The 24,725-nt window shown below is 57.9% G+C and overlaps 2 protein-coding genes across 5 annotated transcripts; one reads left to right on the top strand and one right to left on the bottom strand.

Moving 5' to 3' along the window:
* Positions 1 to 150: 150 nt before the first annotated feature.
* On the top strand, positions 151 to 19,367 carry CNNM1 (cyclin and CBS domain divalent metal cation transport mediator 1). Of its 4 annotated transcripts, XM_084526596.1 has the most exons (13): positions 214 to 1,789; positions 11,411 to 11,554; positions 11,917 to 12,057; positions 12,373 to 12,542; positions 12,761 to 12,860; positions 12,996 to 13,043; positions 14,162 to 14,224; positions 15,000 to 15,163; positions 15,274 to 15,451; positions 15,553 to 15,666; positions 15,750 to 15,866; positions 16,036 to 16,163; positions 16,525 to 19,367. In XM_084526596.1, exons 1-12 carry the CDS (start codon positions 253 to 255, stop codon positions 16,113 to 16,115), a joined length of 2,856 nt encoding a protein of 951 aa, XP_084382722.1. In that variant the 5' UTR covers positions 214 to 252; the 3' UTR covers positions 16,116 to 16,163; positions 16,525 to 19,367. The 4 variants fall into 4 exon arrangements, 3 of the variants coding, with proteins under 3 accessions (XP_084382721.1, XP_084382720.1, XP_084382722.1); XR_014695218.1 differs by lacking the exon at positions 16,525 to 19,367 and having other exon boundaries at positions 151 to 1,789; positions 15,557 to 15,666; positions 15,750 to 15,922; positions 16,036 to 16,166; XM_084526595.1 differs by lacking the exon at positions 16,525 to 19,367 and having other exon boundaries at positions 152 to 1,789; positions 15,557 to 15,666; positions 16,036 to 16,165.
* On the bottom strand, positions 19,033 to 23,117 carry GOT1 (glutamic-oxaloacetic transaminase 1). Its single transcript, XM_084526599.1, has 9 exons — positions 22,891 to 23,117; positions 22,547 to 22,728; positions 21,865 to 21,988; positions 21,574 to 21,686; positions 21,313 to 21,417; positions 20,574 to 20,724; positions 20,270 to 20,435; positions 20,021 to 20,163; positions 19,033 to 19,722 (listed from the first exon to the last, which is right to left on the bottom strand). The coding sequence occupies exons 1-9, from the start codon at positions 23,009 to 23,011 to the stop codon at positions 19,583 to 19,585; spliced, it is 1,245 nt and encodes a 414-aa protein (XP_084382725.1). The 5' UTR covers positions 23,012 to 23,117; the 3' UTR covers positions 19,033 to 19,582.
* Positions 23,118 to 24,725: the final 1,608 nt, after the last annotated feature.

The raw sequence follows: 24,725 nt of genomic DNA, 5'->3' as shown, positions 1-24,725 counted from the left end.
GCTGCGCTCCGGGGCATCCCCGGTACAGCCGGGCCAGGGGCCGCCCGCAGCGGGGATGGCTGAGCGGGGGGCTGCCGGTGCCAACCTCCCCGCGCCACGCGTGGGCTCCGCGCAGCGCGGCTCCTCCCGCCGGCTCCCGGTCGCACGTGGCGCGGCGGCCGCCCGCCCCCCGGCCCACGTGTGCCGCGCCGTGCCGCGCCGTGCCGCGCCGGCTCCCCGCTGCAGTCCCGGTGCGGCGGCGGGCGCTGCGGCATGGCGGCGGCGGGCCCGGGGCGCGGCGGCGGCTGGGGCCGGAGCCGTGGCGCCGTGCTGCTGCTCTTCTTCTCGCTGTCGCCGCGGCCGCCGGCCGGGGCCGCCTGGCTGCTGGGGCTGCGGCCCGAGGACACGGCGCCGGGCCGGGTGTCCCTGGAGGGCGGCGCGGTGCAGGCGGCCGAGGGCAGCCGCTTCTTGCTGCGCCTCTACTTCCAGCCGCCCCCCGAGGGCAACGGCAGCCGCGGGCCGGCGGGCGAGCGGGAGCCGCGGCTGGTCTTCATCGAGGAGGCGGCGGCGGCGCCGGGGGGCAAGGCGGCGGCGGGGGCGGCGGCGGCGGGGGGGCCGCGGGGCCCGGCGGAGCGGTGCCGGGAGCGCAGCGCCTGGGCCTCGGACGTGGAGGTGGTGGGGCCGCTGCGCTCGGGGGGCGCGGCGGGCTCGGCGCTGGCCGAGGTGCGGGTGCGGGAGCCCCGCAAGGGCGAGGCGGCGGCGGCGGCGCCGGGCGGGCGGCTCTTCTCGCTGTGCGCCTGGGACGGGCGCGCCTGGGCGCACCACGGGGCGGCGGGGGGCTTCTTGCTGCGGGTACGGCCGGCAGCCCCCGCGCTGGGCGCCTGGCTGCTGCCGCTGCCCGAGGCCGGCTGGCTGCGGGCGCTGGGCGCCCTGCTGCTGCTGGGGCTGTCGGCGCTGTTCAGCGGGCTGCGGCTGTCGCTGCTGTCGCTGGACCCGCTGGAGCTCCGCGTCCTGCGCAACAGCGGCTCGGCCGCCGAGCGGGAGCAGGCGCGGCGGGTGCAGGCGGTGCGCGGCGGCGGCGGCACCTACCTGCTGTGCACGCTGCTGCTGGGCCAGGCCGGGGCCAACGCGGCGCTGGCCGGCTGGCTCTGCGCCTCGCTGCCCGGCGGAGGGCCGGCGGCGACGGCCGGAGGGCCGCGGGGAGCGCCCTGGCTGCCGGTGCTGCTGTGCGCCGCCGCCGTCTTCCTGGGCGGCGAGGTGCTGCCCTACTCGGTGTGCTCGCGGCACGGGCTGGCCATCGCGTCGCGCACCCTGTGCCTCACCCGGCTGCTGATGCTGGCCGCCTTCCCCCTCTGCTACCCGCTCAGCCGGCTGCTGGACTGGGCGCTGCGGCAGGAGCTGAGCGTCTTCTCCACGCGGGAGCGGCTGCTGGAGACGCTGCGCGCCGCCGGCCCCCACGGCGACCTGGTGCGGGAGGAGTTGGCCATGGTGCAGGGCGCGCTGGAGCTGCGCACCAAGGTGGTGGAGGACGTGCTGACGCCGCTGGCCGACTGCTTCATGCTCCGTGCCGACGCCGTGCTCGACTTCGCCACCGTCTCCGAGATCCTCCGCTCCGGCTACACCCGCATCCCCGTCTACGAGGGCGACCGGCGCGACAACATCGTCGACCTGCTCTTCGTCAAGGACCTGGCCTTCGTCGACCCCGACGACTGCACCCCGCTGCAGACCGTCACCCGCTTCTACCGCCGCCCGCTCCACTGCGTCTTCAACGACACGCGCCTCGACACGCTGCTCGAGGAGTTTAAGAAGGGTGAGGCTCAGCCCTGCACCACCTCTGCACCCCCCATGGTCCCTGATCAGCAGCCCTCCATGGCCCACCCTGCATCACCTCGTGGTGGGACCTGGCAGGTACCGGGGATGCTGGGGGGAGTCGGGCCCTGCATGCGCTGCTGTGGCGGTGACCTTGGTGTCCCCTGGGGAACCAGCCCCTGGGTGGATGGATGGAGGGCCTGCGGTGCTGGCCATGCCTGAGATAATGGATACCGTCAGAACCTTCAGCCCCAGAGGCTGCTGTCCCACAGGTGAGGCTGGCTCGCAGGGCCTGATGTCACAGCAGGGCTGGCATGGGGCACAGCACCTGCCCTGCATCTCTGCCTGGGCAGGGCAGCACTCACTGCTCTCGTCTGCATGGGGGAGTTTGTGGCAGGAGATCGCATCTCATTACTCTGCTCTCACGTTTTCAGCTTAGCAGTGAGAAGCAGGTCTAGAAAGTATTTCCATGCAAGTAGTTAAAAGGAGGAAAAAAAAAAAGCCTAAACCCTTAGAACAAGCTCTACTTTCTTTGCAGCTGCGATGCTATTAATAATGCAGCAGCTGCCAGCAGCTCCAGCGGAGGTTGAGAGTTGTGTTTCATTAACCCTACCTTGAGAATACACACAGCATGCATTTTCTTTTCCCCACTGGGAATTGTGAAGCACTTTGCTGCGTGATGTTCGGTACGTCATACCACGGTGCGTGAACCTTTAAGAAATGGCTGCAGCAGTGACATCCTGCGTTATGTAATGCACGATACACTCGGCTCCCCGGCTGCCTGTGGCCTCTCTGCTGCAAGCAGAGCTGATCATGTGAGAAGGGCCAATCTGGTCCATCCCAGATACAGAGGAGCCTCTCTGTGAGTCATCCCCATGCTAGTTTTTGGAGCTAGGGGTCACTGGGGGATAGGATGTTTCCCGCACACTGGGAAAATCATCAGCTACATGCAGGTCAGCATCCTCTCCGGAGATGCACAGCATCACCCCCAGCACCGAGAAGGATCGCAGGGAGAGGAGTGTTGTGTGGCACAAAACACCCAACCTCTCTGCCCCGCAGCATAACTGGGGACTCCCAATGTGGTGCAAACCAGCAAACCCCTGTTTTTAATAACAAGGCTGAGAGCAAAAGCATTAAGATTGCTCTCTGGGTTCAACCTTGATGTGTTGCAGGAACTCCCCCCAATACCTCTCTTAACACAACCAGCAGTGTCTCCTCCTCCCAATTCCTCATGTGCCTTGCAATTCTTTCTTAACTCTGTTTTCCTGCGTGTTGCTACAATGTCACTGAAGTTCATGTGAGATCCCCACTGCCTCTGCCTTGCCTAGAGAGTCAGCTGTTACCGAAGATATCAGACGAGGTGGGCAGAGTCTCCTCATCAGCTTCCCCTGCACTTTATCTGATTTCCTTTGATGTATCCAAATACTTTTCCTTCCAGATTTGTTTTACAGCCCGGTACCCTATGGATCAATAGATCTATATAAATGGACTTGTGGTTGCTCAGTTCCCTGCCCTCTGCTTACCCTCCTTCCCCCTCCTCCTCTTAGCTGAAGATGTTTTGTGTGTGTCACTCCCTCAAGTGGCAGGCGCACTAACAAGCCTTGCTACCAGCCTTCCGCTGCCCCCTACTAGCCTTCATCCCAAATGAAGATTTTCCAGCCTTCTCCAGCCTTGCTCCATTAAACTCTCAGTATTTGGTTCGGGTTCTTCCTCCCCTACATCTGTTTGCCATCATGGTCTTCTGGGGCATTTTGCTACAGCACTCATGTAGAGCTGTCCCTAGAACTTCTTTCTGTTCTGATCTCATTTCTCCTTGTGTTTCTTTAAATCACATGACTGAAAAGTCTTGCTTTTGGCCTTACAACCTAACTCAGCTTGGTGTTTAGCAATTCCAGTTCTTCCCCCATGTCTTCTTATCCCTGGGTGTTGCTGCTCTCTTCCAATTAATCTTTCTGCTATTTGCAGACCTCCTGTTTACCCCCAGTACCTCATATTTGTAGATGTCCACCCCCAGCCACCCCTAGCCCAGGCCTGAACCTCTCTTAAACTCTCATTTCCCAGTTCTCAGCACAGGCTCCTGCTTCAGCTCCTGCTCCACCACAGATGTTCGCTCCCAGCTGCCTCCAGTCACATCCACTGCTGTCTCAGGCCAGTTCACTTGACTATTTAATTTCGAAAATAAAGATTTCCCATTTGTAATTAAGAATCTTAATCACTGTCTCATTTTCTGTGTCCATGTGAATTGTGTTGAAATATCTCACTTGATCCAATCGAGATTGCCTTCCGTGGCCAGGTCTGCTGTGACACCTCTAATTAGCGAGCAGGTTCGTTGCTTGTTGGCTCAGTGAGTGGTTAATGAAGGCATCCATCACTTCACACATCCAAGGTGTCAGCAGGACAGCAACTGCTCCCACTGATAAGGCCCGGTCTCTTTCTAGGAAATTAAAGTGTCCGCTAATGATGGGCATTGCTAACCAGGTCCCCAGGTTCGTGACAAACTTCTAGAGCGACCCTTCTAGATTTCTTTTCCTTCTCCCATGATTAACACTTTTGGTATCCTTTATTTCTTTGGGTTATTGCAGTGTTTATACAAAATACCCATCACGTTTTGTATCTTTCTTTCCTCGATAGCAGTATATACTTCAGGATCTGCGTCTCGCTAGTGATTAATGTTCTGCCACATGCACTGTGCCTATAATGTCATTTTTTGCATAATGCGTAAGTAACATTCAATTTCACTGCCTGAGCTCCTTGCCATAGTACACAAACATTTGTTCTTACTGGAAATGTCAGAGTATGATTAAATACAGCACTTTGTGACTCTTGCTTACACCTCCGTTAGCACTTTCCCTTTTCTCTCTCCCCTCCTACTCTCTGCTATCATGCTGCATTAGCCTTGTTTACCTGATGCATTTTTCTCTCACTGTGCTATCCTAGCTATGAAGATTATCAGTTTTCTCCCCCTTTCTAGTTTTCAAACAGGGTTTGAGGTTTTCCTATATTAGTTTCTAATTAGTATACTAGATTAGTATGCCCACAGACAACTGTGTTTGAGCTCAATTCCCTTCAGATGCGCTGATGTCTGCCTCAAGTTTCACCCACACACAGCAGAGTCCCAGAGTCCCCCTTTTTCCTGAGCAGGGCTTGGGGCAGGTGCAATTACCCTGCCATGGGGCTGGGGAAGGGCACTTCTGGCCTTTGGAGCATCCAATTTCCAAAAACATGTAAACCAGATAAAAACAGCAGCACACGCTTCAGTAGTACCTGGGGAGCTGGTGTTGTTGCAGTGCCCAAGAGCAGCTGTGAGCTCCTGCCCCATCACAGCAGAGATGTGGCCAAACCCTTCCCACCTGCTCTTTCACAAGCTTGCTCCTGGCATCCTTTGATGCCTGCCTCCTGGAGAAGGATGGTTAAACTGGGGGCACTGGTGGGAACTGGGACAAACCCAGAGAAGGTTGCAAACAGCAGCAGAGGGGAGAGCTGGCCTGCGAGAGGAACAGCTTGGACTTCAACTCGCAGCCTGAGAGAACAGGTCAGCTGCTAAAGCTGTGTTGGAAAATGGCATTACAGCAGCGTGGGGCAGCTCCAGCTGATGGCAGGAAATGCTTGCGGTTTTGGCTTGATCTCCTCAGTCATCTCAGAGTACCTGGCTTTATTCTATGCTCACAGGAGGAGTTACTTCATACACCAGGAAAATTGCCTCACCATATGTAACAAAGTAAGGCAAGGTAGAGGGGCAGATGAGGTCCCAGTAAGATAAACTTCACCTGAGGAGAATTGAGCTAGGAGGAAAGGTTTATGCACACATTCAGTGTGAAATGCTGCAGGCAATGCAATGCAGTCTGCTTCCCCTCCACCCCCAGAAGATAACCAAAGCAATGCATGGTGCACCTCCAGCCCTGTGGTCTCTGGTGTAACTCCACGGGGAGCACTTCCCTGAGGTGCACTGCCTTGTTCCCTGTGTGCCTTTGGGAAGTCACGGTCTCTGCCTATTAAGTCATTTATGGATTCTGCTGGCACATTTCCTGGGGGGATTTCTATATTCAGAAGTGGTACCTTTCAGCAAATAACCTTCCCTTGTCAGAGGAACGGCGGAAATTTGCTCTTACAGTCATCTTTCTACAGTAGGCCAGAGACTGAGATGCAACTCAAATTATTCTTCAGTGGTTTGGTGTCTTTTAAAAGACACTAAAAGACAGTTCTCCAAAAGCAAGCTTCCTGGCTTAGCAGGGAAAACAGCCTGTTCTGTCAAGGACAATTTTGCCCTAGGGTCTGGCTTTGCTCTTAAAAAACAATCCACAGCCTCTATTATTAATAGATTTCCACAAATCGAACGTAGCTGGAAGAGGTGCTGTGCTCAGGCTTGCCAGGAACGGGGACCGGTCCCATTTCAGCTGCTTTTCTTACTGCCCTCCTTCTGAGCCCACAGTCACCACGAGCACAAAGCTGGCCTGAGCTTTAAACCAACCTGTAGGAGATTTTTGCGAGTGGGACTGTTGCTGTCTCGGACATCCTGGTGGGATGAAGGCCTACGCTCTGCAGCCAGTTGTACGAGCTGAGGAGCCCGTTGTCATCCAGGACCCGTCCCATCCATGTGCACTGAGCAGCGATCGCCAGGCTGGGAGTGGGTGAGGTGCTGATACACAAAAGATGGTTTCAATGACTCACGCTGCGTCTCTGCCTGAAACATTACTTCAATTTTCCCCAAAACACCATGCTAAGTCTCATTGTGTGAAATGCTGTGCTGCTACACCCCGCCCTAGCAAACCCAAAACCAGTTTGCCCTGGGGAGGCATCCAGCATGGCCAGAGGGGAGCTGTGTCCTCGGGAGAGGCACCCAGCTGCCCAATGCCCTCTGGGCCTCTTGGGAGCTGTGGGAAAGAATGAAGTGTTCCATGCTACAGACACCATGGAAAACAGTGTTGCAATCAGCCTTTTGGAAATGTTTGGGTTTTTAGCTTGAGTCTTAACACCCTCGTACGCTTCCCTAGCTGCAAGGAACATGCAAGAAAATCATTTGTGGACAGGCAGATTGAGAGCCAGGAGGCCAGAGCCCTCTTGTACACCAGATGGAAGATGAGACTCCATGTCTGGTCTAATCTCCCTCTTACCCTCCTCATCTGTTTTGTCAGCCATAAGCCATCAACTACTCCAAATAGCTTATGTCCCCTCTTTCCCCCAGTTTTTCTTAGGATTAGGAAAAGCACCACAGCAGAGTTTGAGAAAGGCTTTTGTACTCCAACAAAGACAGAAGCAAGCAGATGAAATTCTCATCCCTGAGGAAGTCTGGATTAGGTTAGGATTCGTGGTTTTCCCCTTTTATAGGGCTGATTCCCCACAGAGCCAGGCACCCTGCAGCCCTGCTGGGCATCTCCCTGGTGCTTAGGTGCAGACACGCGTTGCCTTGTGGAGCAGCTCCTCAGACATGTAGCTTTATACTCGATGCAGAAGCCTGGTGACACAAGAGCACTCTCACTCAAAGTTTTCAGCTCAGAGTCCCCAGTTAGTTCAGATACAAGTCTGCAGAGAGGCACGGAGCTGCTGGCAGCACCCCCAGCCTAGAGAAGAGCTCTGATGAGAAGCACACGGAGAGCAGATTTTAGTTGCATTGTAGTTGTTTCTTGAATCCAATTCACTTAGCAATTACTATTCTTTTGCTTTCCATTTTGTAGCTGTAAATTATTTGTGGCTTGTGCCTGTACCTTGATTTCATTGGAACAGCTTTAGACTTCACAGTAAAATTCACAAAAATAAATTTCGTACTCGGAGCGCTCATCACGTGGAACAAGAGACATGACTGAAGCATCTTCAACATTCCTCTGGCAGAGCACCTACATAAAGAAATGATAAGGAAGTAGTGTGGGCTATATTTGCAGCCAACAGCACTTTCTTTCCCACAAGCAGAGGCATTTCCATGTGTTCAGACTGTATTCTCCCATTGGGGAGGATGCTTTGAGGTGGATCTATGAGCCCAAGGTCATTTAGGTACCAGCAAAACCCAAGGCTCCTAAAAATGGGTATAAAAGCTTTATATATCTGTTCGGATACTTGCTCCTTCCGGAAGCTTTCAGCTCTTTATATTAGCTCTGCAATTTTGCATTTTGAGGCATTAACTTTTCAGAGAAGCTGTTGTTTGAGAAGAGCAGATTTCGTGTGGCTCATAAAGAATTCAGCACAGTTGTATCCCGTGCTGAGCAGACACTTAATCACCTATAGACTTCCTGTGTGAGAGCAGTCCTGCCGAGGCCACTGGAGCTATTCACACAAGTAAAGTTAATTGTCCGTTTGTTCGAGCATTTGCCAAGCCAAGGCTTTGATTCTCAAGAGTTTCCCAGTGCTTTCTTGCAGCAGTGATCTCCCTGTAAAATTTGCATGTGACAGCCTGCTAGCAGTGGAACAGCTCGCCCTTATAACTCATTTCGCTGGAGCTATCAAGCAACAATTACAAAAGCACAGTTTTTGGAATCAGTTTTACAGATCTTAAAGCTGGTTTAGATCAAGTTTCTTGTTTTGTTTAAGTGATTTATTGCTCTTCATTGTGCTCCCACTGCAGCCAACCTGCAGGGTGGTGCTGGAGAAGAGACTGCCACCCTCTGCTGTCCTCAGCTGCATCCCCATACCACCCTCCTTCCCTCAGACACATCTTTCACCTCAAAACATGACCCAACTTCTGCCCTCATACCTGCTCCAACAGCCACTGCCTGTCCTCTGGCCAAGCACAGCAGCCCACAGCCAGGCAAACACCCCCACATGTAGCAGCACCCCCAGCCAGAGTGCTGGCACACCTTGCTGCCCTCCTGAAAGGCCTTTTAAAAAAGCGATGAGAGGAGATGCAGAACCTAGCAGGTGTGGGGGCAGCAGTTAGAAAGAGGTATCGTGTCCCTCGGGGGGGAATCAGAGGCTAGGTGGGTGCAGCTAGAAGCAATGAGAAGTGCTCCCGTCTGGCTGGGAGGGAGGTGTGGGTCATTTTTTTGATACCAGCATCAGCTGGCTGGGCAGGGGCTGAGAGCAGGGCTCTCCTTGTGGGGCAGGAGCAGCCACAGGAGTTGCAGCCATTTTCCACTTCTGGGTACCTGCTCTGCTTCTAGTGTGGGTGTTAGCCGGGAAACCTAAACCAGAGGGTTTATAGCATGGCTCTGAGTGTTTATTTTCTGTGAAAATAAAGAACCCTTGAGCACTCTAACAGCCCTCCTGGCTCTGCCCCCAGTGTGGTGAAGCCCTGGGTCTCCTCCCAGCACGGTGGTGCCAGGTTATTTCTAAATAATCTGATTTGCTGCTCTGTGAGCGTGGGGCTGGGATCACATTTCTCTGTGGCCGCCCTAGAGTAAATTACAGTGTCGATGTAGGTGTTTGGCCAAAAAAAGAATTGCCTCCATTACTCTCTGACTGCCTTTAAGTAGCACCTAAGCTTTTTGTAAGGGTTTGGTGGTTTTGGGTTGCATGTAAATGTCATTAACAACAAGCTTTTGGCCAAAAGAAATAACTTTTCCCCTCTCCTCGCTCACCCGCGGACTTGTAGGAGACCAGATGGCCCCAGTGTTTGGGAGTGGGTTTTGGCAAAGGAGTCATTTTCAAAAGTTGGACTTTGCTGAGATGAAACGTAGCTGTTGCTGCTGTGCTGCAGCCAACTCTGCTTCTTTTTGCTTTTTAAGTCTCGAGTCGAGTTGCTTTATTACCCGCCACACAGACAATGTGCACAAACCCTTGTGTGAGGTGAGGGAAATAGCCTGGCCAGCAGAACGTACCGAATTCTCAGTGCCCCGAGGCTATTGATTTGTTTTGTAAAATGCATCTCCAGCTTTATGGGAGGAACAACAGTGCTACTTGCGGTGATGTTATGTTCTCATTTCTAATTCTGTAGGCGTGGGAGGCAGCGAGCTGCTCTCTGAAATCTTGCAATAAAAGCTTGGTATGAGGAGGAGGGAATTTATACTGTGGAAAATGCCCAAGCTTTTTTTCTGTGAGAAATGTATAGTGCTGATCTTCGTCTGAGAAATAGCGTTTGCTCGCCTCGGATCCAGGGCAGGGTTGTTTGAAGGTCGCATGTTCCCCAGAAGGACGCGTTTGGTGGGGCTCCAGGCTGCCCTGGATGCAGAAGTCACCAGCGGGTGAGGAGGAACCTCTGCAGTAGGCAGGAGCCCACCCACATTGCATTCCTGCACCCAGATAGTGGTCCTGTCCCCTGGCCCAGGTGTAAATGGGAGAAGCAGATGCAGAGGTACAAGGGAAGTGCTCCCCTTTCAGGTAACCATTGCTGCTCGAGGAGCTCAGCTCTGCATCTCTGGGGGGAAAAAGGGTGTTTTCAGCATTCCCAAGGGCCCTGCAGTGCCCATGGGAGCGGTAGCTTTGTGCAGGGCTAGCACCAGGGAAACAGAGAAGAAACAGAGGGGAAATTGTTGGATGTGGTGCTGATGAAGGACATTTTTAGTGTTTTCAGCAAAAGAAGAGGTCCAGAACCTGTGCGCACTGCTGCAATGTATGGGAGCCACAGTGAGTAGAGCTGGCAGGTCTGAGGTGACATCTGAGCTGGAAACCCAGGAGTTGTGCAGGGCTTGGGAGTTGGGTTCTAGTCAGGCTGTTGAGCAGGAGCATAAATCAGAACAGACAATAAGGGAAGGGAGAAGTTGAACAAGTCAAAACTGCTTACAGAGAGCAGAGCTGGACATGTGAAAGCAGATAGTGATGTTTAAAGTATGCCAAAAGCAAGAAGCCTGAGAATGTGTCAGCACAGCTGCCAGCTTACTGAGGGCAAGCGAGGAAGCTGAAATTGTGATTGAGAAACACGGTGGCTTCTGAGCAGGAGCCACCATCCCTGCAGCTGAAGGAAGGTCCTGCTCCCGGTCTGTGTAAGGTAACGGGGTGCTGTCAGGGCAGGGTTTGGAAAAGACGTTCAGCTGCAAGCCAATTGCTTGAAAAGGGCTCAGCCTCCCCATCCAGATGGTTCACCCAAGAGTTCGGCAGGAGCCGAGCTGAAAGCTGCAAACAAACATATGCATTTCTGCATTAAAACCAGCTGCTGTTCAGCCGAGCTGGAGGCTTTGCCTGCGTTTTAAGAAAAACTTTCGGATCGGTCCAGACAGTGATGGATAGAAAGATGTGGGGGAGCTGTTCCTGGCAATTTGGTAGGAAAGATAATTAACAACAGAATGAGAAAACACCAGGAGGACGAGGGAAACCAGTAGAGCCCAAGGACATGCTCACCTTTCTGTCGGAGGACACTGTCTCCTTCCTCAATTAGAGCTGTCTTGTGCCAGCGAGGCAGTGGGTAAGCAAGATGCAGCTGGCACAACGTACGCACAAGAGGCTGCCAAAGAGCTAAACAGGGGGTTTTGCTCATTAAAGAAGGCAAGCAGCCCCAAAGAAGAGCTGGGCAGACTACTGCGACACCCCCAAGGCATCAGCCTGACAGTGGCTGATGGCTCCTTCTTCTTCTTCTTCTCCTTCTCCGGGGTTAGCACAGCCGGGGTGGGTTTGGGTGATGGGAACTGCTTCAAGGTGTGGCTGTGCCCCCCACCCAGCCCTGTCCTGCCAGCCCACGGTGCTGGGGATACCTCACATGGGGTGGGGGTCTCAGTGCTCTCCCCCGGGGTGGGGGTCTCACTGCTCTGCTCTCCCACCGCAGGGAAGTCCCACCTGGCCATCGTGCAGCGGGTGAACAACGAAGGGGAAGGAGACCCGTTCTACGAGGTGATGGGCATTGTCACCCTGGAGGATGTCATTGAGGAGATCATCAAGTCCGAGATCCTGGATGAGACGGATCTGTACAGTTAGTGTCCCAGAGCAGCTACTGTGGTGATGGGAGCCCACAGACAGATATATGGGAAGGAAATGGGCCAGAGCAAATTGCAGTCCTTCCCCAGAGCACTTAACTGGCACAGTGGGAAAGACGAGAATGATGGAGAGATGCCGGTCAAATGCTAGGGAGTCTTGAGTGCTTGAGACAGACCAGCATCAGACTCATGCCCGAGACAGAAGTGTGTTTCACCAGGGAGCTGCTCCTGGGGCCGTGATGCCCAGCACTATTTGTCCACCCTGCTGCTGCCCCAGCCCCACCACAGCATGAGCAAGATGAGCTCTGCACGTGGGTGCTGCTGGCCTCTGGGGGTAACTTCCACTCTTTGCCCACAGCGGACAACCGCAAAAAGGAGCGTGTGCCCCACCGGGGCCGCAAGCCCCAGGACTTCTCCATCTTCAGGCTCTCGGACAGCGAGATGAAGGTGAAGATCTCCCCCCAGCTCCTCCTGGCTACACATCGGTTCATGGCGACAGGTACCCTTGCCCCAGGGGATATGCGTGACACGATGCACAGCAGCGGGTGTTTGGGGTCCTGCATCTCCCTGCAGCAGGACCAGGCACCCCTGAGCTGGTCCTCATTTGAGCTTTCCACCACCAGCAGCAATTCCTGCTTGCCTGGTCCACCCCAGGCTTCTCTCTGCCCTGCTAGCACGGTCTGTGTCTGGCTCCCCTGTGCAGGGGGGTGCTGGTGCTGTGGGGAGGGGGCTGCTCAGCTCTGGGGGTGGCAAGTTCCCGGCACCCCACAAAGTCCTGGCCCCGCTGAGCCAGCCTGTGGTGCCTCCCCTGCAGAAGTGGAGCCCTTCAAGTCCCCCTACCTCTCCGAGAAGATCCTGCTGCGGCTCCTCAAGCACCCCAACGTCATCCAGGAGCTCAAGTACGACCGTAAGAACAAGAAGGCTGCCGAGCATTACCTCTACCAGCGCAACCGCCCCGTCGACTACTTCGTTCTCATCCTGCAGGTGCGGGGGCAGAGGGGCCGGGGAGCCCCCTGCTGCGTGGTGGCACAGGGTGGCCCATCTCGCCTTGCTCTTGGCTGCTTCTGCAGCAGGGCTGGCTCTGGGGTTTGTAAAGGATGCAGAAATTCCCGTCTTCTTGTAGGGTGACAGGGATCCCACAGTGGGGCAGTGGGTAGGGGCATGGGGGGCTCCATCTGAGCAGGTTTCCTTCCTCCTTCCAGGGAAAAGTGGAGGTGGAGGTTGGCAAGGAAGGGCTGCGGTTTGAGAACGGGGCATTCACCTACTACGGCGTCCCTGCCATCATGGCCATCGTCTCCTCGGGTAAGGGCTCTGCGGGCCCCCTCCAACCCTGCCCTCGCTTCCGTGGCTGGGAGATGGAGCTGGACGTGGCTACAGGGCAGGATGGCACATGGGACCCCTCCTCTGTGACTCATGCGCCTTCAACTCTCATTTCAGATAGCGACGTGCGGAAAGTGGGCAGCCTGGCTGGGTCCTCCTTCCTGCGTAGGTATTTGGGAGAGGCTGGGGCTCCCACACCTCTCTGGCTGGAGGGGCAATGGGCTCGCACCCCAAAACAGCAGCTCTGGCTCTGCTGCAGGGTCAGAACTCACTGAATTCAGACTGATGGAAGGTGCAGGGAGGGATGTTGTTGAGGCTCAGAGAGAGTGCTGGCCTGGGGGCAGCACTTGTACCTGGCACAGGACACGAGCTTGGCTCTGGTGTGTGCCCTGAGCCAGGAGGCAGGGGCAGAGGCACGAGTGTGCAGAGCTTGCACCAAACCCCACAGAAACGTGAGCATGAGTAGCGGGTTACAACAGGGAATGCGGACATGAACCCTTCAGCATTTAACCACTTGTTATTAATTAACCCTGGTTACGTAACCTTTTTATTGCCTGGCTATCTTTGGTGTCAGCGGCCAGGGCAGGCGTGAGGCGAGAGCTGGCCTGGAGCAGGGGCACAGCATGGGAGGGTTGGGCACCAAGTGCCGGTGTTATCGCCCCGACCTTTGCTCCCTGCTGGCCGAGGCTGCTCTGTCAGCGCCTGGTGCTGCTGCCACTGTTTGGACATTTATTTGCAGACAGTTTGGGACCAGGGGAGGACACAGCCAGGCGTTACTGGGGGAGGAGCAGGAGATCAGAAGAAGGAGGCTGTGGGGCAACCTTTCTGTGGATTTTGGCTAGGAAATAGCTGAAAACTATTTGGCAGAGGGCTGCCAGAGTGTTGCAGCCCTGCTCCGAGCCCAGTCAGTGGAGGACAGGCAGCGTGCAGGGTGCCAGCACGGGGCTGCTGGGCAGAAGATGCTTTCTGCCCCGTCTGTGGCTCCAGGGGGATCTGTAACCATGCAGACAGAGCCTGGCAGGGGCTGGTCCCCCCTAGCCTTGCCTTGTTCACAGCACTGGGGTCTGTGTCCCTCCTGGTGTCCCTGTTCTCAGGGCCGGCGAGTGCCTCCCCTCAGAACAGCCCCAGGGGGTGTAAGGAGTGGGAGCTGAGAGGGTGAGGGGAGCCCAGCCTGGGGCTGCTGGCACAATTCTCATCCTCATTTTTCCTCTTGGCCTGTCCCTCTCCTTACCACCTCGTTGTGCCTTGCCTGTCCCGTCCTTCCCCCCACCCGTCTCTTGCAGTGCCTGTCTCGGTGTCCCGTACCTTCGCCTTCAGCAGAGGGGACTCCCTGGCTGGCTCACCAGGTAACGGTGCGTGGCTCAGGGAAGGGGTCTCTGCGTGTGCCAGGCCCTCCCGAGCTCCCGGTGACCCTGCAGCACCCCATAGCGGGCAGCCCAGGGGCACGGGGAGCTGCACGGGTGCCTCACCCCCCTCTGCCCATGAAGAAAGGGATGGGGGCAACTGGGAGCCAGAGGTGGCTTGGGTTTTTTTTTTTTTTTTTTTTTTTTTTTGCTGGGTGGTTTCCATAAGTTTAAATTCCTGCACGTGCTGCTTGTGCTGAGTTTTCTGGCTGCTTGCTGCTGCTGACCGCGGTTACGCACAGCTTTGCGTGCACGCTGCCCTGCTCGGCTTGCTTTCCGGGAAGCCAGGTAATAGAAGGGCGTTCCAGCAGCACAGTCAGCAAAAAAAATGGTGACATTGCCCATGCAAGGAACAAGCTGCCTTTGTTCCCTAATAAATCACTGGCCAGACAAAATCCATCACGCTGCGTGTCAGAGGCCATCGGTCAGCATGAGTGACGGGCCAGCTGGCCTCTGCAGCCCTGCTCCCATCGGGTAGGACACCCTGCACCGGGGACACGTGCCTGCCTGCCTGCCGGTGGGGTGGCCCCAGGAGCACAGCGCCCTGGTGTGCAGAGGACAGAGAGGACCCCCATGAGGGCTTCCTCCAAGGGGGATGAGCCAAAGGGCACAGCCTCTGGAGGTGACAGGGATCCCCTGGCCGTACTCCAGCAGCAGAAGCCTGCTCGGCAGCACAATGTGTTTTCCTCTCATCCTTTCTCACCCCGGCTCTCCCCAGTGAACCGGTCACCCTCGCGGTGCAGTGGGCTCAACCGCTCCGAGTCCCCAAATCGGGAGCACAACGACTACGGGGGCAGCACCACGCAGCTCTACAGCAGCAGCAACAACATCTACACTCCCGACTACTCCGTGCACATCCTCTGCGATGTCCAGTTTGTCAAGGTACGGCTGGGCTGGGCTGGGCTGTCCCACCCCAGCCCTTCCTGCATCCCTGGGAGCATCTTGGTGCCTGCAGAACCAGCTGAGCCACGAGCGTGTCTCTGTGTGCCCAGGTCACCCGGCAGCAGTACCAGAACGCACTGGTGGCCAGCCGCATGGACAGCTCGCCCCAGTCCCCCGACATGGAGGCCTTCGACAGGGACTCAACCAAGGCTTCGACTGCTCGGGGCACCCCGCAGACACCCAAGGAGGATGCTACCGCCCTCCTGAACGAGAGGAACAGCATCATGTGTGAGTCACCCCACGGACACCCCTTGCCTGCCACGTGTGCTTGTGCCCCCATCCCTGCCACCATGCCACCCCGCAGCCTCACCAGCCCCGTGACCCCGCAGGCAGCCGGCCCGAGGGGCAGCGCAGTCCCAGCGAGTCTGTGTGCCTGCGCATGGAGGCCATCCCCTTCATCCAGGAGGAGCTGCCTGAGCACGAGGACAACAGCAAGCAGCAGGGTGAGTCCATTCGGGGGCAGAGCCCGGGAGTGGCGAGGCCATGTGCTGCCCCGGGGCGCTGCAGCCAGGCTGGGCTCTTGCAGACAGGGAGTGCTGCGGCAGCGGGCTGGAGGCAGAGTCCCCGGGCAGGGAGGCTGGGACCGGCTCCTCTCCCAGCAGCAACGAGGAGACCCTGGGCAAGAGGCTGCTGAGATCGCTGAGTGAGTGACCGACCGGGGAGGGAGCGCCCCGGGGTGCTCAGCGCCCTTCTGCCCAGGTCTGAAGCGCGTAGGGCTCACCCCCCTGACCCCCTGCACCCCTGTCCTTGAGCACCCTCGCCCCCAGCCCTGGGGCACCCCCACCCCAGCCCCCTTGGTGCCACTGCTGCAGGTGGGCGCAGGCAGCGCCAGTCTCCGGAAGGTGAGAAGGTGCCGGAGGAAAGCTCCAACCTCGCCCCGCTCATCACCTGAGCAGCAGCGTGGCCGGAGCACGGTGCTGGAGGCCCACGTGGACCAGAGGTAAGAGCCTGGCCCTCCTTGTGGTATTCTTCCCCCAGCAAGGGGCAGGGTGCTTGGTTTTAAGAGTGAGAAAATCAAGTTTGCTGTTGTTGAAGCAATGTGGGTTGGAGGGCTGCAGAAAGACCCACTCAGAGCCGACATGGGTAAGGGCAGCCCCATGCAGGCACATGCAGCTGGGGGCTGGGCACGCAGCAACAGAGTCCAACCACCCTCAGGGATGGAGCAGAGGTTAGGAAGAGAGCAGGACCCCCAACTTGTGTATTTTCACAGATAGGAACGTGTCTGCACCCCTGCCACAGAGCTTGGTTGGGGTGCCGCAGGACCAAGCAGCATCAGGGCAGGCTGTCCGTGTGTCTTCCAGGTCTGCAGCATGGGGGTCTCCCGCCGCGAGGCTCACGTCCAACAGCAGCAGGTCTGCACTCGCTCGCTGCCCACCCGCCTGCCCGCGCCGCCCCTCCCTGCAGGCCCCATCCCCAGGCGAGAAAGGATGAGCCCCTGGGGGGGCTGAACCACCCAGGCGGCAGGGACCAGCTCACAGCAGCCCCGGGGCCCTCGCCCAGCTGCTGCCTGGTAGCATCTGGTCCCGAGGAAGAGGTGGAGGAAGGAAAAGGGGAGAAGCGTTCCCTGCGGCAGCGCAGGGAGGGGCGGCCCGACCCGAACTGCCCTCAGCATCATTGCCCATCCCCATCCCCGCGAGGCCCGGAGCCCCTCAGTGCCGGGCACTGCACGGACGTGGTCTCCGCCATCAGGAGAAGATGCTTTTGGGGGGGTGCCACGTGCAGCTCAGGGCCCCAGGACACGTTCGTGCCGTGCCCGGCGCCATGCACATCGCAGCACACGCTGACCATCGCCGCAGCCCTCCCCGGAGGGGACGGCCGCTCCACGCCGCGCTCACCCGTCCTCCCCGTGAGGGAGGCTCGGGCCGAGCCCCCAGGGGGCACAGGCCAGGCCGTAGTTTTTGTAGAAGCTGACTGCAACGGGGATATCAGCATTAAAGGTGATTTCTCCCCGAGTGAGGCCCTGTCTGCGTGAGAGGGGGTACGGGAGGCACATGGACACCCTCCTAGGCCAGGGGGCTGGGTCAGGCTGGAGGCAGTGGCCCAGAAACCCTCACACAGGTGTGCGAAGGGAGGAGGCAGATGTCCAGATCAAAAAATGCTTCCCATTTCCCCCTTGCCCTCCATGAACACAGGCTCCTGGCCAAGGCAGGGGGGCAGGCCTTCCCTCAGACCTGCCACCAGGCAACCCTCAGCAGTGCAGGGTCAGACCTTACAGGAGGACTGGGGCAGGAGAAAGGAGTTAATGATCCACCACCACAAACACAGCAGTGGGGTACACGTGCTGGAGCACAGCCTGACAGATAACTAATCTCACGGTTCAGCCATGGTGATAAAACCTCAGCCAGACTAAGTGCACCCCAGCCTGGGGACTGCCCTGCTGAGGAGGCAGAAAGCAACAGCCAGGAGGCCAGAGGAAAGCAAAGGCTGGCAAACAGCCGACCCCGAGGGGCTGAAGAGAACGGGGTCGCTTCGTCTGAGCTGGTGAAGGAGGTGGAGAGGAAGTTTTCACACACATAAAAAGCCTTTGGAAAAGAGAAAAGGAATAATCTGTTCTCTGTTGCCATGGTAAGTGGGATAATGGTAATGAGCTTACACCACAGAGAAGGAGAAATTTAGGTCACTCATTAGAAAAAAGAAGCCGGGTAAGTGCAGCAAAGTGCTAGCACGGATCACGTGGGTGGGCCAGGCTCCACACCTACAGGTCTCTAGGAAGTAGAGCCAGAGGTCAGGACTAACACAAGTTGGTTTCTTGACTCTTTCTCGTGCAATCACCCCTGGAAGTCACCTGTTGACCATCATCACCCCCACTGTGGGTGGACACCAAGAGGAGAAAAAGCCCCCCACCTGTCCCTCTGCACAAAGGCTGCTTCTGCCTCACTGACTTGTGTGATGTGAGCCACTGATAGAAGAGGGACAGACACACTGGGGCACACGAGTCCCCTTGGCCCAGCAAGGGGAGCAATAACAGGGGCAAGGAAGGTTCCTGAAGGCCATAAGGCATTCTGCTTCATTGCAAAGACCCCTGACAACCAAGAGGCACACTGCAGACAGGAAGGAAACAAGGCAATTTCCCCCTTTGCTTTCTAAGCTGCAGCACAAGCAAAATCCATCAGGACGGTAGTGACTGTCACTGACTAACCCTCTTCCCCTTTCCTCGTCAGGGTTTTGGCAGGAGTCTGCCGTATCAAGGTGGTAATGTCAGCTCCCAAACAGATCTGCAAACACAGAAGCAGATGGTCCCTGCTCCTTTTCAGTGCCAGAAACCCAGGCTGTTGCTGGCAGAACCCACTGAAGCCATAGGAGGTGGTAGTTCACCAGCAACGTGCTGACAAGGGGAAGCAGGAAGGATCCACAGCCCAGGGAGAGACGGCCAGATGGTGGGGTAACACGCGAGCATCCAGCAAGGAAGCACAGGCAGACAGGGCAAGCTGGACAGCACAGTGGCAGAAAGAGGAACAAGACAGATGTGAGAAACTGGTCAGCTTCACGTGGAGTCACAGGGAGCTCCAAACTACACTCTTCCAATGGGCTGTGCTCCACTGAGTAGTAACCGTGATCATCAGATATGACACACTGCAAAGAGAAACAGAAACCCTTGAAACACAAGGAGTGAGACAGAGTAGACAAAGCAAGATGCTAAGACTTTAACCTCAGCCTGGAAGAAGCCAACACGGCCTGAAAGCATCAGGGTACAGAGGAGTCACCTTCAGTGCTGAGCTTTCCTGTGCTAAGTGGTACAGCTCCGCAGCGTGGGCCCTTCCTCCAGCAGCAACCTGCTAACACTGGGAAGACATCACACAAGGCAGGGGTAGTGTTCAGAGATGGAGGTTTAATTTTCTGTCAGCAACACAAAGCAGTTATTACAATTATGAACGTTTGCTCGCATAAGGCTCAGAAATTGGTAGGGGAAAAGCCAGCAACGGCCTTGCCCCTCCACAAAATACTATTGAGTAACATGAATTCACAACCCGTATGAGCCCAACTGTTGGGCTGTTATCCCATAGCGCATTGCACTGGCACTGGCCTTAGCCTAGATCAAAACAATCAGTTACGTGGAGTTGATTTGGATGTGCTAAAGATGCAGCTCTAAGTGCCTGAAGACCAGGCTACTGTCAGTCAAACGAGAGCCAAGGCAGCTCATGCTGCCCTCACCTCCTGGGGCACTGGCTTAACGTATTGCAAAGAGTATTTCAGGAAAAAAAAAAAGTCATGATTATCCCTGATTGAGCTACTGCTCCCATCTTTATTAAACCCCAAGAGGTGTGGACAAGGCAAGCTCTGAGCACGGAAATACATGGACTACACACTACAGCTTTGGTGACTTTGGTGACTTCATGTAAGTTTGCTTGTTCCTGTGCTTCATTGGATTTTTGTGACGGCTTCATGGATGGACTTGGCCACATAGTCCAGGTTCTTGGTAGTCAGGCCACACATGTTGATGCGCCCGCTAGCCATCAGGTAGATGTGTTTTTCCTTGATCATGTACTCCACCTGCTTAGCTGAGGAAGCAAATGGACATCAGGTCAGAGCAGTAACCCCACAGCCCAGAAAAGCCCCAAAAAAACAGGCAGGGCTGCTTAAATCTTCCATGACGAGCAAAAGACTTCCAGCGCTGGCCACTGAACTGCTGATGCTTCAGCCCTGCCCTGCTACAGAGGCAGTGATACCAGAACTCCAGCAAGGTCCCCAAGAGATCCCCGCCTGGCCTGATTCAGCCCATTTCACCCTTGATACCGCTTCCCTCTCCCAATCCTCCTTTCCCCTCCCTATGGCAGCACCAGGGCACTTTGTACTTACGGTTCAGCCCCGTGAAGCTGAACATGCCGATCTGGTCCGTGATGTGGTTCCAGGTGCCCGGGGTCCCCAGGGACTCCAGGCGAGACCGGAGCTCCGAGCGCATCAACAAGACCCGATCTGCCATCGTCTTCACGTTGTCCTTCCTGCAGCAGGCAGAAAGCAGAGCGTGAGGCCAGGCACCTAGCTGGTTTGGAGCAAGACACTTGTGGAGGCAGCTTCCCCTTTCCCTCTCCTGCTGGTGACACCTACCACTCGGCAAAGAGCTGCGGGGACGTAAGCGTAGTCGCCACGATGCGCGCTCCCTGGGAGGGAGGGTTGGACCAGGTGGTGCGCACGATCTTCTCCATCTGGGAAAGCACGCGCTGCACGTTGTCTGCGTCCTTCCCCACCACGGTCAGGTTCCCCACGCGTTCATCTGTGGATGACCCAAGAAACGTGAGCCATCGGCCCCACGCGTCGCTGTGAAGCAAGAGCTCTCCCCCCGACCCCTTTCCCAACCCCGCACGCCAGCCCCATCTGTCTGGGTGTGGCCAGCTTACTGCCGGACACTCACTGTAGAGACCAAAGTTCTTGGAAAACGACTGTGCACAGAAGAGCTCAAAGCCCTCGGAGACAAAGTATCGCACAGCCCAGGCATCCTTGTCCAGGCTGCCAGAGGCAAAACCTTGGTACGCCGAGTCGAAGAACGGAAACAGGAACCGGCGCTGGAAGGAGGAACAGTGTTAGAGGGAAACCCCTTCCCCACAGCTTTCACTTCACCCCCCGCTGTCCCCATTGGGGGACAAATGACCACTGAGCTTCTGGGGGAATACAAAAAGAAGCATGGCCCAGCAACACCAGACTAGTGGATTTTCCTTTTACTAGGGGCAAAAAACGATGAAGACCAAAGTGGCAAAGAAATGGTCAAATGTAGGAGAAAACTCCACTCTGGAGGATAAGGCAGGGCACAAAGATATGCTGTCTTATACCGTAATGTCCAGCACCTGTGAAAAGCAGGTGTCCCTGGATGATCTTCCCAGCCTCAACACAGCCCATTCCACTGAGTTTGGGCATAAAAACCTGGAGGCATGAGCAGAACTGGGATGCTTGCATCCTCTGAGCCCTCTATCCTTACAGCACAGATGAGCAGCATCCTGTCAGCCTCTCCCTTCAACACCTGCCCCGTGGGACTCTTCCAGCCCCTGCTACACCTCGTGCCATTCCCTAGAGCCCAGTTTTGGCTGCAAGTCCTCCGGCTGGCCCAAGAGCAACCCGTCCCTCAGCACGGCTGTAACCCCACCAGGAGCCCATACCTTCATGACGGCAGCAATCTGCTTCCACTGGTCTGGAGTGGGGTCTGTGCCCGTCGGGTTGTGCGCGCAGGCGTGGAGGATGAAGATGGAGAACTCCGGAGCTTTCTGGTGAGAGAGCAGGTTTTGGTCAGACGCACTGACAAGGCTCAGCACCCACAGCGCAGGAGGGCTGAGGTGCTCTGGGCACCCACAGTGCTTTTAGCAGAGATGCTCTGACAGCACAGGACCACGCTCAGCCTGCCCCACGCCAGGTGTCCTCACCTCCATGTCATCCAGCAGCCCCTGGAGGTCCAGGCCCCTCTTGGCGGCATCCCAGTAGTGGTAGGTTCTGATGTCTTTAAAGCCAGCATCCAGAAACACAGAGTTGTGGTTCTCTGGAGAGAGAAATCGCGTTTCAGAAAAGTGAACTCCACCTCCCAGCAAGCCACCTACTCCAGTATGCCCCTAAATTCCCCAAAATACAGAGACAATTCCTTCACCCAGAAGAGGAAGGGCTTGCCCTCACCCCAAGGAACCCCTCCGTGCCTCCCTTGGCCACCGACCAGCACTCACCCCAGGTTGGCGAGGAGACGTAGACGGGGGTGGCCGTGTTGTTGGTGCCGTTGTACCACCGCCGCAGGAACTCCGCGCCGATGCGCAGGGCGCCCGTCCCGCCCAGGGACTGCACGCTGCCGATCTGCAACGGGGGGCTGGCCGTCAGCACACGGGCACCCAGCGAGGGGACCTGAGGCTGATTCCTGCGTCCCCCCACCGGGAAAACCCCTTCCTTCAGGGCTCTTCAGCACCCAGACCCACCCCGACACCTCTAACTTTAGGCTCCAGTTTTTTCCTGGAGTCTTTTTCTCTATTCTGGAGTTTTTTTCTTATTACTTTGCGGCACAAAGATTCCCAGCCAGTCTAGAAGTTGCCTATTACTGGGAAGGTCGGCTGCTACCCGACTCCAGATTCCTGGGGGGGCAACCGTTAAAAACGGCTGCGACAAATCCCGGGCACAGCCCGGGGGTCCCGCCCTTCCCGTAACGATGGGGGGGGTTCATTGGGGTGCACCCAGCCCCTGCAGCCCACCGGGGCCGGAGGAAACCCTCAAATCCTTCCCAGTGCCATACCCACACCTCTGCCCCCTGGGGTTCCCGGTGCCCTCCCGGTCTCGGCACCCTCCCGGTCCTGGTGCCCTCCGTGTCCCGGTGACCCCCCCGGTGCCGGTGACCCCCCCGGTGGTCCCGGTGCCACCCACCCGGTTCTCCTTGATGGCGGGGCTGTCGTCGCCCAGGGCGATGCGGGAGGCGTTGGCGCGGAACTCGGGCAGCCCGAGGATGGGCAGGTACTCGTGGTTCAGCTTGCCGTCACCGGCGATCAGCTGCTCCACCTTCCGCACCACCGGCAGCACCCACGGCTGCCCCTCGTCCGTGCGGTAAGCTGCCGGCAGGGGGGGGAGAGAGGGAGGGAGGGAGGGAGAGCTGTCACCGTGACCTTTACCGAGCCGCGGGGGGCGGCAGCAGCAGCAGCAGCAGCACCGCCGCCAGCCGCGGTCCCGCCGCCCCCCTTCCCGTTACCGGGAGCCCCCCGCCGCGGACTCACCGCCCACGCCGAGGTTGACCTTCCGCGAGTCGGCGTCCTCCCGGAAATCCGCCGTCAGCTTGAACACGGCGACCGGGGGGGCTCGCGGCACGGAGGCGAAGATGGAGGCGGCGGCGGCCATGGCTGGTGCGGGGCCGTGTGCCGGGACCGGGGCCGGTGCCGGTGCCGGTGCGGGGCGCTACGGGCGGCCTCTGGAGGAGACGCTCACCTTCACCGCCGGGGCGGGGCGGGGCGGCCGCGCGCCTCCGCCAATCAGCGAGCCGCCGGGCCCCCCGCCCCCGCGCCCTCCGCCAATCAGCGGCCGGGCCGGGCGCCGACCGGGAGGTGGCGCGGGCTGGGGGGGGAACGGTGGCGGTACGGAGCGGTCGCGGTGACGTCAGCGTCGCGGTGACGCCGCGCCGCCGCTGATTGGTGGGATGGCCGCGAGGCCCCGCCCCGCCGTGGCGCGCGGCGGCGCGCCGGCGGGAGTCGGTGGCGGGAACGGTGCTCACGCGTGGGGGCGCCCGGAGCGCGGCGCGGTGCGGGGCAGGGTTAATAACGGGGGGAACAGGGCGGGGGGGGGCGAGCTCCCGGCGGCACCGCGGCCTCCCGCCGGGGCCGGCAGCCGCGGCTGTGCTGGGGGGGGACGGTAGAGGGCAGAGCCGGCCCGTGCATCGCCGCCGCCCCGCCAGCAGCCCGCCGCGCCTGCGGGGCGCCAGCAGCGGAGCCGGCCCGGGGGTGTCCCCGTCCTGCTTCCAGCCTGCCTCGCCCGGCGCTCAGCTCTGACCCCCGCCACTCGGTGACACTGATGGCCTGGTGACACTGCCGGGTGCTGCACAGCACCTAACCCTAACCTTAACGCGAACACTAACCCTAATAAAACTCCTAACCACAACCCAAACCCTTCCCCGAACCTAATGGGGAGCACTCGGGCTCCTTGGGGTCTGTGGACAGTGCTAATGCAGAGGCGATGAGCAGGGAAGCAACAGATGAGAACGAGAGCACCAGAGGTAAAGGTGGGTAGCCCCCCTCTGCTGGGTTATGTTTTTGGCTCAAAAGGACCAAAACTATGTGAGTGGGAGGCTGCAAGGGGAAAGGCCAACCAAGGCTGCGGAGAGCTTCCCATTCCTGGAGCAGACAGAAACGCAGGGGAGTCCCCAGACTGGCAGCCTCGCGCTGCTCTTACTGGTTTCTAATCCGACCGCTCTCCCAAGAGCGCTGGGACGCTTGGGGACAGGGCCAAGCCCTTTCCCAGTGCAGTGGCACTGCCTGCTGAGCTGGCTGTGCCAAGCCACCGCGCAGCCACTTGCTGGGGCAGGCTGAACGGTGCCACTTGCAGGGAAACAAAACAAAACAAAACAAAAAAGCTTTTTCCCCAAATGGCCATGGTTTCACTCCCCTCCCTCTGGGACTGCCGGGCAGCCCAGCAGTGCTGGTGTGCTCTGTGCCGCTGCCCGTGCCTGCGAGGCTGGGGTCGCCGAGCTGGCAGGAGTTACCGGCTGGTGCGGCGGCTGCCCCCAGCCCCGCCGCTGTCGCGCGCCCTCGGCTGCATGGTTTGGGGCTCCTCTGGGAACAGATGCAGGAACGAGATAGACAGGCACAAAGGAGCAGGCAGCCGGGTGGCTGTGCGTTAGCAACATCCCTCTGGCCCTGTGCTTTCATCTCCCCAGCCTACACAAAGGGTGCCACCAAGACGCATGGAAAAGCAAGAGAAACATGGGAGCCGGCCCCGAGGCAGCCCTCCCTTCATCTCCTGCCGCAGACTGACAGCCAGCAAGGACCTGCCACTCAACGTGAAGGCTCGCACACCTTACCCAGAGCGAAGCAGCCCCCGGGCGTGCACCGCACGCAGGCAC

This window comes from Aythya ferina, assembly GCF_964211825.1.
Source record: "Aythya ferina genome assembly, chromosome: 7".
NCBI classification, from domain to species: domain Eukaryota; kingdom Metazoa; phylum Chordata; class Aves; order Anseriformes; family Anatidae; genus Aythya; species Aythya ferina.
Note: the sequence above shows the minus strand (reverse complement) of the source record. Positions and strands in the feature narration are given on the sequence as shown.